Genomic DNA, 13,310 nt, shown 5'->3' on the forward strand with positions numbered 1-13,310 from the left:
GAAATTGAAATTTGAAGTTGAAACTGAGTATTTTCAGGTTTTTTTGCTCCAACTATATTATCAAAAAAGTTTCTTACTAAAAGTTAATTTTTGAAGTCTGATTTACAGCAGTAATCAAAAGAGTTAATATGTCAAAATTATTAAGTAAAATATTAATAGAAAATACAGAATTAATAAAAGGGACGCAGTACCTCAGTGGCTAAAATGCTGAGCTTATCGATTGAAAGGTCAGCAGTTCAGTTCGAATTCCAAGTGCCGCGTAACAGGGTGAGCTCCCATTAGTTGTCCCAGCTTCTGCCAACCTAGCAGTTTGAAAGCACGTAAAAAATGCAAGTAGAAAAATAGGGACCACCTTTGGTGGGAAGGTAACAGTGTTCCGTGAGCCTTTAGCGTTGAGTCATGCCAGCCACATGACCACGGAGACGTCTTCGGACAGCGCTGGTTCTTCGGCTTTGAAACGGAGATGAGCACCGCCGCCTAGAGTCGGGAACGACTTGCACATATGTGCAAGGGGAACCTTTACTTTTACCTTTACAGGATTAATCCTTGTTCAATCTCACTTAATAACTCTGTTTGATAAGATCCTGCAGTTGACATTCTTTGAAAATAGTTTTTAAGACACATAAGTATTGATATAATTAAGACACTATCCAGTCCATTCTTGGTTAGCTTCTTAATGTTTTGGGGTACTTTCCCCCTGAAAATAAGACTCAGTCAGAAAATAAGCCCTAACATTTTTCAGGATGCTTGTAATTTAAACCCTACCCCCAAAATAAGCCCCAGTTAAGATAATCAACCAGACACATTTAATACCGTATTTCCCCGAAAATAAGATCTAACTACAAAATAAGTCCTAATGCATCTTTTGGGGCAAAAATTAATGTAAGACTCAGTCTTATTTTCGGGAAAACACAGGTAGTATGCCAAAATCTATCAAGGACAAATTCATACTGAGTTTTGCTCATTTTATGAATAGGCATTCAGAATAAAGGTGTTTTAACTATGCTCCTAAACATCTTCAAGGAGGTCACAATTTGGGTCACATATGGGAAGGCTGTTCTGTGAGAGTTGAGTACATACAGAAAAACACCTTTTCTAGACTCCTTAAATATATCACAGGGGGATGCTAATCATCCCAATTTTAGATGTATGCCCTAGATGGGTCAGTTTTATGTGAAGGTCTATAAGGCTTCTGTATAAACCATTATAATTGTGTTCCTGCCTTGCAAAGAACTGGATTGCTAATAATCCTCATCTGGATAAGAAATTATCTATTTATGGTGAAGAACCATAATATTTTTCTGTTTCAAAAGATACATTAAGGCTCTAAAGTGAAGATCAGGTTTAATATCTGATCACCTGAGTGAACTTGATTTTATTGCTTATTACATGATCTTATTTGCAAATAAAACTACTTATCAACAGTAGCCCAAACCTAAATACAGTAATATGGCCACTTGGGACCAATAAAGTTCCAGAGTTACCAGAATCAAATTCTGCATCTCCCTTCCTCTGAAACAGCATGGCAAGAACCTCCCACCATATTTTCCCAGGCTTTTTAGCACCAAACCATGTTTCTTCTTTAGAGGTCCTGTAACTACACATACTGTCCCTGAGCTGATACTTTCAATGAGATAAATTAGTTTATCTAATTTGTCCTATTGATTTCAATGTCATACATGTGTGAATAATTTCAGTTGTACTGAAATCAATTACTCATATCAGTGAGAAATATTTACAAACTGAAAATAGTAAATTGACTAATAAATTAGAAAAAGAGAATTAAATGCTGTTTTTCAGAAATTATATTTGTATGTAATTTAGGTTTATAATGCAATATAATAATTATAATATTCCTATAGGTAAGTTTCATTTGATTTCCAAAACTGGAAGAGTTGAAAAAAGTGTAGAAGCCCACTGCGGAGCTGTACTTGCAGGAAGATGGAATTATGAAGGTACCGCACTTGTTACAGGTAACAGGATTAATCTCTAAGTGTGTCCTGAAGGAATATGGTTAACCCAAAATGCAAAAGGAGAATTGCCCCTTTTTTAAAATGCAGAAATTGAAAGAAAGATGGAATAACATTTGTGTAATTGCTTAATTTTTTCAATTACATGATGGAAAAGAAGTAACATGACTACTATATAAAATATATAGCGCATGGAAATTATATAAAGATAAATAGCCAGTTATATAGAAAGCATTCATATTTATTTCATTACTGTGCTTGTAGAATATGTTGCTTTAAACTCTAATAGTACATTATCATTTGTGTATTCCAAAAGTAGCTAAACCAGAGGCAACATTGGATATGAAAAACTTTTATTTATTGTATAGTTCAACCAGTAGTAAACTGACTGAAAGGCAACATCATGGAATAAAAACTAGTTGTTCGTCACTTGTATTGATTTATACAACAGTGAAAATAGTTGCAATATACTGTTTTATGTAAAATACCCTATCAGATCAGATATTTCAGTGAATCCCTGAGTAAATAGAAGTTGACACATATTGTACATGGTACAGACAAATGCATACTATTTATGTGCAGTGTATAGATTAAAAAGTAGGAAAATAATGAATATAATAATTGTATTGACTATAGTAATAAAACAGCCCTCATTATCAATTCACAGAAATAAGTCAAATTCAAAATCCAATTGTTAATTGAATACAGGACTTTAGGGAGCTTCAGATATTTAGTGCAGGCAATACGATAAGTATGCAGACATATTTTCCATTTGTATAAAATAGCAAAAGACTGGACGAGCCTTTATTAAATATATGATTACTATTGCTCTTTTGCATGTGATAATAATAGATTCATTCAACATTCTGTTGAATGTGTATACATTACATGCAGAAGAAATAAAAACTTTAAAAAACAGGAAAATGCAATACATATTTAGGAAATTATATTTTCCCCTTTCTTAATGTTTCCTTTTAAAAAATAGAAGAATTGAAACTAGAGGTTATCATTTCTTTATATTTTCTTCTGAAATTATTCATAAGATGGTTAAGAAAATTATTCAAACAGGATTATGGTAAAATGTCCTCAAGTCAACCTTGATTTCTGACAACTACACAGTTGAAGTTTTCTTCCCAATAGTTTGCCATTGCTATCTTCCAGCATAAACGGAAGGCCTGTTAATTTCTTTGTATGCCTTCTTATTTAGGTGATTTAAGAATATTTAGAGAAAGAGGAAGAAAACATTTACATTGATTATAATAATCATATCATATTGATTATTATGCTAGCATATTACTGTAGGAAATCTTTAAACTTTGAAGTAGTCAAAGAGAATGATAGTTCTTTTTATCATACGATTCCTCAGAAAGCAATGAGAAACACTTCAAGACTGTTAGTACTGCTTTTTAGGGGTAAAGTCATAATGCAACTTACAATATTCAAAGTTTTAAAGGATTTTAATGCTAAAAACTTATTTAAGCAAAGATTTTGATATTTATTTCTAGTTGGTGAAGATGGACAAATAAAAATTTGGTCCAAGAGTGGAATGCTAAGATCCACATTAGTACAACAAGGTAAGTTGTTATTTCTTTACTGTTTTTGAAATTCCACCTAAGAATAAATTCTGAATTCTGAATTTTTCAGAATACACATTATCCAGAATACACATTCTGAATTCAGAATTTTCCAGAATGCACATTCTGGAAAAAGAGAAGTTCCCTGAGTCTGAAAGCTTGGAAGAGTAAATATCTGGTCCTGATGACTGTCTCAGACTGGACCCTGCAACATTATCCTGGGACACATATATTTGCCTTCATTTACCTATTTTTTCTTTATTGGATGTCTTACTGACATCTTAAATGGAATATAGAGAAAAGGAATCCCCAGTTTTCAAACTCTTCCCTGCAAACACCTTGTATTTTCAGCTTCCATTTTGTTCTCTGTACTGCCACATTATTTCCTATTCCAGAATTTCTACTTCTTTTAATTCTCGTTTAAAGGAGCACTTTTTCCAATTGTCATTTATTTGATAACCAACTATATTTTTATTGGTTTTGTTTCTCTTATTCAAATCTCTGATAATTGTTTTATCCTGAGTTTTTCTTAGTTTTAAATAAGCCATAAAATACTTAAAGAGGTATTTCCCCCTCTTTATATCTAAAGAGGTATTTTATCCTATTTATCCTTTTAGGTTTTGTTTTTAAACTGCTTCCTAATTTTATCATCTTGACTGATAAGGTTATTTTTCAGCAAAGAGCAAATACAAAAGGAGTAATTTATATTAAAGGGACTGTTTTTCTATATTTTCCTTCTAGTTACCAAACATAAATACGGACTTTCCCTAGGTATGGAGTCAGCCATGAATGGAAATACCTTTTTGAAAGTAACTTTTCAAAAACTGGAACCAAAAGATCTAATCCAGTTTATCAGTGGATTAGGTGATTCAATTTCAGATGAAGTCAATTGAGAAGAAAGAATAGCTAATGTCAGAGAATGAACTTAGAACCTTAGAAATGGATCAGTCTAGTACGTTTTGTTGTTGAATTAGAAATGAAACCATCCCTAGGGAAACAATCCAGTTACAATTCAGTTGAGTTTCTCAAATCACTTAATATGGTATGCAAATCGTTAGTCCAAATTACAGTGGTGTTACCATGAAAATAGGAGGAGTGTATCTCTGACAACTTTAAGAGCTGCGGTGGTGCAATGGTTAGAATGCAGTATTGCAGGCTACTTCTGTTGACTGCTGGCTGCCTGCAATTTGGCAGATTGAATCTCACCAGGCTCAAGGTTGACTCAGCCTTCCATCCTTCTGAGGTGGGTAAAATGAGGGCCCAGATTATTGAGGACAATATGCTAACTCTGTAAACTGCTTAGAGAGGGCTGTAAAGCACTGTAAGTGGTATATAAGTCTAAGTGCTAGTGCTAGATCAAATAAAGTTAGCAATGGATAAACATCATTACTAAAATTGGTAAGAATGCCAAGATAGTAAAATCTTCATGCTTTCCATTGTTAATTTATTCCAATATTTAATTTTATTCAATTTTAAATTCATTAATATTGTTTGACTTTATAATCTTTTTCTCTATATGTTGTTTTGATGATTGCTGAGATTCTCCACTGCTGTTTTTTCAACCAGATAAATAAATTGAGTTCAACTAAGAATAATGTATTGTTGCAATCTAATGTACATTATTTTTAATTTATTGATTGAGAATGTTAGTTTAATATTTTATAATGCAGTTATACAGTTATATAACAATGTTTGTATAGCTGAAATCACACAAATCATACAGTTGGAATGTAGATAAGACACAGTTCTGTACCCAGAGATGAATCCTGACTGAAAAATATCAGATAATTTGCTTTATGGCCATTCCTGCATTCACATAAATTTCATCCCCATTTAAGTTCTCCTGCTCTGGTTCTTTGAACCACTTTGAACCACTAGGGAATAGCTTGTCTGTGTTTCTTTAGCTTTTTCTGCTTTTTTTCTGTTGACAAACCCATATCAGACCTTAATTTATTACCTTTGAGTTTCAGTAAGCTATTTGGGGTGAGGAGCTTGATTAATAAGTGATTTAAAAAACCTGAATACAATAGAAAATAAATGCTAAAATATAATATTAAAGATTTCATCACATCCTCCAAAAGTCAATCCAGATAAAAATTCCTGCAATCTTGCCAGTAGTAGCTCATAATTTGGAGATTCTCGGTGGGAAGGGAATTCTTTTGTTGCAGATTAGCCAAGAAGAATGCTTCTCAGTATATGCTTGTTTTTTCAGTTTGCTCTTTACATACTTCCATGCTGAAAGAAGAGAGCAAGATAGAAAGCAATGCCATCATCTTGACCTTTTCCCCTCCCTGCTAACTTTCTTTATCTTGTTGTTAGTTGCGAAGTAGTGTCCGACCCATCGCAACCCCATGGACAATGTTCCTCCAGGCCTTCCTGTCCTCTACCATCCTCTGGAGTCCATTTAAGCTCACGCCAACTGCTTCAGTGACTCCATCCAGCCACCTCGTTCTCTGTCGTCCCGTTCTTCTTTTGCCCTCAATCGTTCCCAGCATTAGATTCTTCTCCAGTGAGTTCTTCCTTCTCATTAGGTGGCCAAAATATTTGAGTTTCATCTTCAGGATCCAGCCTTCTAAAGAGCAGTCAGGGTTGATCTCCTCTAGGACTGACCGGTTTGATCACCTTGCAGTCCAAGGGACTCTCAGGAGTCTTCTCCAGCACCATAGTTCAAAGGCCTCAATTTTTTTGGCGCTCAGCCTTTCTTATGGTCCAACTTTCACAGCCATACATTGCAACTGGGAAAACTATAGCCTTGACTATATGCACTTTTGTTGGCAGGGTGATGTCTCTGCTTTTTAGTATGCTTAGATTTTCTTTATCTTAGTATCCTTTATTTCCACCTCTCTACCTCTCTTTTTGTCTAAGAAATCCTTTATTTCATTTTTCTTTTAACAATAACATACTTAATACTGAATATCTTTCAAGAGCTTATTCCTTTAAAAATATTTTGATTGTGTTCTATATTACCTTTGTCATCTTTGCTGATTTGGGTTGTAGAGCCCCAAACAGACATTGTGTGCAATCTGGGGCTCCTCCTTGATTCATGACTCCTGCTGTAAGAGCAGGTGGCAGTCATGACTAGGAGGACTTTTGCACAACTTTGGGTTGTATGCCTGTTATGCCCACTTATACTGTTCCTGGACTGTGGGGCTGTGCTCTCAGTTACTTATGCCCTAGTCAACTTCCAATTGGATTACTGTAATGCACTGTACATGGTGCTGCCTTTAAAGAAAATCCAGAAGCTTCGGCTGATGCAAAATGCAGAAGTGCAGATAGTTACATATGCTTCTAAAATTACACATGTTATGCTTCTGCTCCACGAGCTACATTGATTGCCATATCCAATTAGAGGTTTTGTGTCAATTGCAGGAAATCAGGAAATCAGGTCTTGTGATGTCTCGTTTAGTGATCACAGTGATTCAGTTAACAGTGGAAGTGGAAGTGAGTTTGTAAATCTGTCACAGTCTTGTATTTCAGCTTAGTAGCCACAGTGCTTAGTGAAGGTGCTTAATGACACTATCCATTATTTTAACTAGACTCCAAATAGAATGTCAGTCTTTAACCTTGAGTGATTTCAAAAGCTTATCCATATTTCAGACTTGTCATTATTAAATCGCAATCCACCTTTGTGAAGATCATTTTGTTGTCCATATAAAGTCTGAGAAATAGCTTAGGAGATTTGGAGTTTTTCAACAGTATTTCTGCTATTCTAGCAGCTCAAACAAACTTTCACCAACAATATAAACCAAAAGATTTGGCTGTCATCCACTTATGCTAAACCAAATAACTGTACCATGTTACCTTTATCCACTGCTGTTCTTGAGTTGATTGTTTTTGATGTATAAATATGTATAGAGTAAGATTTGACATATTGTACAGGCAGATGATGATACAGGTTCTTTTTTAACAACCACAAATGGAATCTTCCTTGGGTTTCAAGTGTATATTTTTTTTAATTTTATTTTATATCAAATTTATATACCGCCCTTCTCCCTGAGGACTCAGGGTGGTGTACAGCCCAATAAAAACATAGACTACAAACATTAAAATATTAAAAATTTGGCCCCGTAATTAAAAAACAATGACAAACCAATTAAAAACATTTAAAAGTGTTAAGCCAACCCGGCTTGCTGAAAAAAGAGAATTTGAAGGGCATGGCAGAAGGCACCGAGGTCTTGGATTCTCCTTATCTCTGGGGGCAGTTGGTTCCAGAGGGTAGGTGCCCCCACAGAGAAGGCCCTCCCCCTGGGGGTCACCAGCCTACATTGTTTGGCTGATGGCACCCCGAGGAGGCCCTCTCTGTGGGAGCGCACAGGTCGATGGGAGGCCGTCGGTAGCAGCAGGCAGTCTCGAAGATATCTAGGTCCTATGCCATGGAGTGCTTTAAAGGTGATAACAAACATCTTGAAGCGCACCCGGAAGACCACTGGGAGCCAGTGCAGCTCACGCAGGAGAGGTGTTGTATGGGAGCGCCATGCAGCTCCCGTAACTACCCGCGCGGCCGCATTCTGGACAGTTGGAGCCTCCGGGTGCCCCTCAAGGGGAGCCCCATGTAGAGAGCATTGCAGTAGTCCAGGCGAGAGGTGACGAGGGCATGAGTGACTGTGCGCAGGGAATCCCGATCAAGAAATTAAGAATACAACAAGCTGCCCTCCTTGCAACTGAATAGAATGTGTCAGGTGTTAACAAATTCTTACTTAAGCAATGGATGTACTTGTTTTCTCACCATTGGCATGTTTTGTATAATGATAATTTCTCTTGTTCTTGGGCTGTCAGAACAGCAACATTAAATGTTAATCCATCTTTCTATTGATAAGAGTGATATTGTCTTTTATTCTGAAATTGAATTCACCTTCCTTTGATCAAACCCTTGACATTCCAAACAAGAATAATGCAATTGTCAAGACCTTGGCCAGGCAATCTTGTACTCTCTAGACTTTTTACTCTATGACACCATAATACTTTGCTATTAGCATATTAGATTGAGTTTTAACTTGTTTCTCCCCATCCAGACTTGGATAGTCTCCTGATGAATTCCAATCCTATACTGATAGATGATCTCCCTAGCACTTTTACATAAATGTTATATAAGAATGGAGAGAGCATAAACTTGCAAAATCCTGTATGAATAAAAGTTTATCTTTGTTCTTAATTCTATCATTTTTAAACACGTGGTATAAACTGAAATAGATTAGAACAGTATTAAACTCTTTTGGAATGTAAATAATAGTAGCATTTCTCACCAATGTGTATCACTGTGTTTTTCTTCCCTTATCTCAATAGGAACACCTATATATTCAGTAGCATGGGGTCCAGATTCTGAAAAGATTCTTTACACATCAGGAAAACAATTGATTATCAAACCACTTCAGCCAAATGCTAAAGTTTTACAGGTATCATTAATATAGAGTATTTAATAATTATGATTGCAAAATGTTGAGTGAACAGTATCCAAAAGAGTAATCTTCATCTTGCCTTTGTTGTGTGAAGGATGGTGATGTATAGCATTCAGAGAATATGTTGTGTTGATAGAATTGTCACCATTTATTTCAGAATTGGTATTCAGAAGTATCTGCTATACAAAAGCTTAGATTCTAAACCTAAGCTAGACAAATTGAATCAAGTTAACTATTACTTTACTAGTTAATGCATGTCATCATGCTAACTTAAAAAAGTAACATTACAGCTAAGATGAGTGGACTTCAAGCCGCAGAATTCCCCCAGCCAGCAAAAATCTTAAAGTTGCTGAGGTTGAAAAACAGTGCCTTAACCACCACACCAGAACAAGGGGCCAGGGCTCTGCAACCTTAAAACACTCAAAGTGCCATTTGGACCCACAGAAAAAAAAATTCCCGCAGAAAAAAAACCCACCAGGAGCCACAAAACCTGGGTGGGCATGGCCAACTCGCTGTCACTCACTCCCAGTCACATGACACCCCCCCCTCCTAGCCATGCCTACCTAGCCAATTATTAGGGCAGAGAACCACAAAACCCTTTTCTCTCTCCCTTCCCCCCTCTCTCTGTAACTCTCTCTCCCCCTCTCCCTATCTTCCCCTCTCTCTCCCCCCTCTCTCTGTATCACTCCCTCTCCCTCTCTATTTCCCCCCCTTTCCCCCCTCTCTCTGTATCTCCCTCTTTTGTATTTCTCTGTATCTCTCTCTCCCTCTCCCTCACTATCTTCCCCCCTCTCTCCCCCCGTCTCCCTCTCCCTGTATCTCTCTGTGTGTGTGTCTGTCTCTCTATGTCTTTCTGTGTGTGTATCTCTATATCTCTCTTTCTGTATCTGTGTCTGTATCTCTTCTCACTCTCTCAGAAAGCCCAGTAGGCTCTTCACTACTGCTTTTCTTTTTTCTTTTTGGAAATCCGGGCTGGCTGAGGAACAAGCGTGAAGTGCAACGGAGGCTTCCCTTTGGGCAACCCCCTTGCCCAGCTGTGGTGGGGCTGGGAGCATGCGCATAAGCGGGGAGACCCTCTTCGGCCTCAGCCAAAGCGCAGCAAAGCATGCATGGGATGGTTGGCCGCTCACTTGAGGAGGATCTCCCCGCTCATGCACACACTCCTTGCCCTGCCACAGCCAGCCAGGGGGCCGTAAGATGAGAAGCAGGAGGAGAGTTACCCAAAAAGAAGCCTCTGCTGCTCTTCATGCTTGTTCCTCAGCCAGCTCAGATTTCGAAAAAGAAGAAAGAAAAGCAATAGCGAAGAGCCACAAGGAGAACTCCCCAGCTTGGTCCAGCCTTGGCTTTCCAGACCCTTGTGGTGGGTGTGTGAGGTTCAGCAGGGCCAGCCCCTTTTTCCTGCTGCCTTGAGCTTCTTAAAGCAGTGGCTGGGCGTTGCAGGCCCATCCCCCTTTCCATCGTCCCATCCTCCTGGATCCCATTCCCACCCCGCCAGCTCTCGTGTTAGCGAGGCCGGTGTCGGCCAGGGCAGGGCAGTGTCTCGGGGCGGAGAGCAGGTTGCACATCTCCCCAAGTAACCAAGGCACGCCCAGCACTAACAAGGGTCGGAAGAAGCTCCAGCAAGAGTGAGGCGCTGGAGAATCAGCCCCGGCTGCTTCTCCACCACCCGCCATCATCCTTACCTTCTCAGGCCAGGCGAGGAATGACTGGGAGGGGAGGGTGAGGGGCGGGGCTAGCCAGTGATGGGACAAGGAGCCGCAGCAGAAGGCCCAAAGAGCCACAAGCAGCTCTTTGGGGTTGCCGACACCTGGGCCAACATTAAATTAATCTGGAATTAGATTACAAATTGTAATTTAATATGAAAGTTCTATAATATTTAATTCTGGAAAATGTGCGGGAGAAGAGGATTAACACCTGTTCAGGGAAGAACAGTAAAAAATAGTGCAAAGTATTAAACAAAGTGAAACAATTCTGGAAATTGTATTTAAAGTAGTTGAATGTCTTAATAAAATTAGCATGTAGAAGTTGAGCTACCTGGAAACATGCTAATTGAAATGATTGCTAAATAATGGCATCAAGGGTCCATTCTACATTATTTTGTGAGTTTATTGTTTCAATTATATGTAACAGAGCTGTACGAAATGTATTTTAAGTTTCAATTAATCAAATCCATAAACATGTTTTATACAATCAAAGTTAAAGCAATCTTTTTGCAAACTGAAGTTCAATCACTTTTCGTGTCTACACATCAAATATTTTGACTAAAGCGTTACTTATTTAAAAATGGTAAAACTAACTTCCTTAATATTATACCTTGTTAATATTTAGAGCTCTTAGGACTTGATTGTTGCATTATTATAAACTTTATTCTAAATATATTTCTTCTTCCTGTTTGTTCCCAGTGGAAAGCTCATGATGGAATTATTCTAAAAGTTGATTGGAATTCTGTCAATGATCTTATTTTGTCAGCTGGGGAAGACTGTAAATATAAGGTATGCATTCTTTCCAAAAATGTCTTAAAATATGCAATTAACTATCGTAAGAAGTGCAATTAAATAAAAGAAGCAATATTCACCACACATTCCTTGAAACTGTGTGTGTGTGTGTGTGTGTGTGTGTAACAAGTACAAGTAATCCTTGTTTAGTAACTGCCTCATTTAGCGACTGTTCACGGTTATGATCTACCTTTGCCTTTTTCCTTAGTGACCGCTTCACTTAATGACTGAATTACTGATTCCAATTGTGGAACCTATATGATTATCTGTACCAAGAATGTCTTAAACTTACCACATACTTATAATTAATTACAGTCATAATTAATTACTATTTTAATGTTGACAGCTAGTTTTGCAGTGGTTAAAATGTTAGCCTAGAAACCAGAAGACTGCGAGTTCTAGGCTTCCTTTAAGCAAGAAAGCTGGCCAAGCAACTTTGGCCCTGTCACTCTTTCTCAGCCCCAATCATCCCAGAGTTGTGGGGAAAAATAGGAGACAGGAGCATTATTTATTATATTTCACATTTCTAAAAAGCCCATCATTCTCAAAGATGGGCTCTGGGTGTCCAATAAAACAGGGGTCCCTAACCCCTGGGCTGCAGCCCATTCAGAACTTGGCCATGTAAGTGGCGGGTGGGCACACATGTAGCTTCAGTTGCACGAGTGGTGGGTACATGCACCCACCTTTTGTATAAATGAACCTGCGCACGTGAGTGCCCGCGCCTGCTGCTCGCACAGCCTTGTTCCAAATGGGCTCACACCACGTGGTCCTCCGCCAATACTTTAGCCGGAAAGGTTAGGGACCGCTGCAATAAAACATCAAAATATATAACTATATTAAAATTAGAATGTTAGAGTTAAAATGTTGAATTAAAAATTTTAAAAATTGTAAAAAATCATAAGCCAGTTCATTATATTAATAAATACCGTATTTTTCGGAGTAAAGACGCTCCGGACTATAAGACGCATCTATCTTTTTTGGTGAGGAAAACAAGAAAAAGAAATCTGCCTGTGCCTCTGCCTCTCAGCAATTTTGCCTCATTGTAGCAAACAGCCTGCTTTACTTTCATTTTCGTTTTCAGCATAGCTTGATTAGCACAAGAAAAAACAATCTGCTCCAGCAATTTACCTCCTTGCAGCAAGCAGCAGAGGCCCCCGCAAAACAGCTGAGAGCAAAACAACTGAGATTCAGGAGGCCAATCCAATCAACTTGTGCTAATTAGGCTGTGCTGAAGCTGAAAGGAGCTGTTTCTTCTTGTTGCAAGGAGGTAAACTGCTGGGAGGCAGAGGCCAAAGGGTGGGGGCCAGTGGGTGGATGAGGCTACATTTGGTGTATAAGACGCACCTAAATTTTCACCCTCTTAGGAGGGGAAAAGTGTATCTTATACTCCTAAAAATACGGTACATTATTTTTTTGGAAAATATTCAGTTTAAATGTACTAACATAATCAAGAATAGATACTTTGATTGGGAATTTTAAATTTATTAAGTTTTGAATAAAGATTACATTAATATTACTTTACATGGGTGCGAAAACAAACCACACAGTCTCACTGAAATGAAATCACACGATACACATCATCATACAAATCTTTGGTTTTTGTTCTTTAATAAAATAGGTATGGGATAGCTATGGTCGTTTGCTGTATAACTCACTGTCCCATGAATATCCTATCACTTCTGTTGCTTGGGCTTTGGATGGGGAATTATTTGCTGTTGGATCCTTTCACACATTACGACTTTGTGATAAAACAGGGGTAAGTAATAGTTCAGATGGTATATATTTATTTAAAAGTATTAAGTGTATTATACAACTCAAGAAAATGGGTTCAAAGATTAAGATTTTAATTATACATTTCTCTTGAATTATAAATAA

At 37.7% G+C, this 13,310-nt stretch overlaps 1 protein-coding gene across 5 annotated transcripts in view; it reads left to right on the forward strand.

Moving 5' to 3' along the window:
* Positions 1-13,310, forward strand: part of IFT80 (intraflagellar transport 80) — a 63,454-nt gene that overhangs the window by 10,324 nt on the left and 39,820 nt on the right. For all 5 annotated transcript variants that reach the window (XM_087872099.1, XM_087872101.1, XM_034439105.3 and 2 more), the window contains 5 exons: positions 1,863-1,973; positions 3,476-3,544; positions 8,828-8,937; positions 11,343-11,432; positions 13,054-13,191. In XM_087872099.1, coding sequence (XP_087728225.1) covers positions 1,863-1,973; positions 3,476-3,544; positions 8,828-8,937; positions 11,343-11,432; positions 13,054-13,191 — 518 coding nt within the window. The remainder of the gene's footprint in view (positions 1-1,862; positions 1,974-3,475; positions 3,545-8,827; positions 8,938-11,342; positions 11,433-13,053; positions 13,192-13,310) is intronic.

The sequence above is a fragment of the Pantherophis guttatus genome, chromosome 6 (genome assembly GCF_059756535.1).
Source record: "Pantherophis guttatus breed Tessera chromosome 6, ASM5975653v1, whole genome shotgun sequence".
Taxonomy (NCBI): Eukaryota; Metazoa; Chordata; class Lepidosauria; order Squamata; family Colubridae; genus Pantherophis; species Pantherophis guttatus.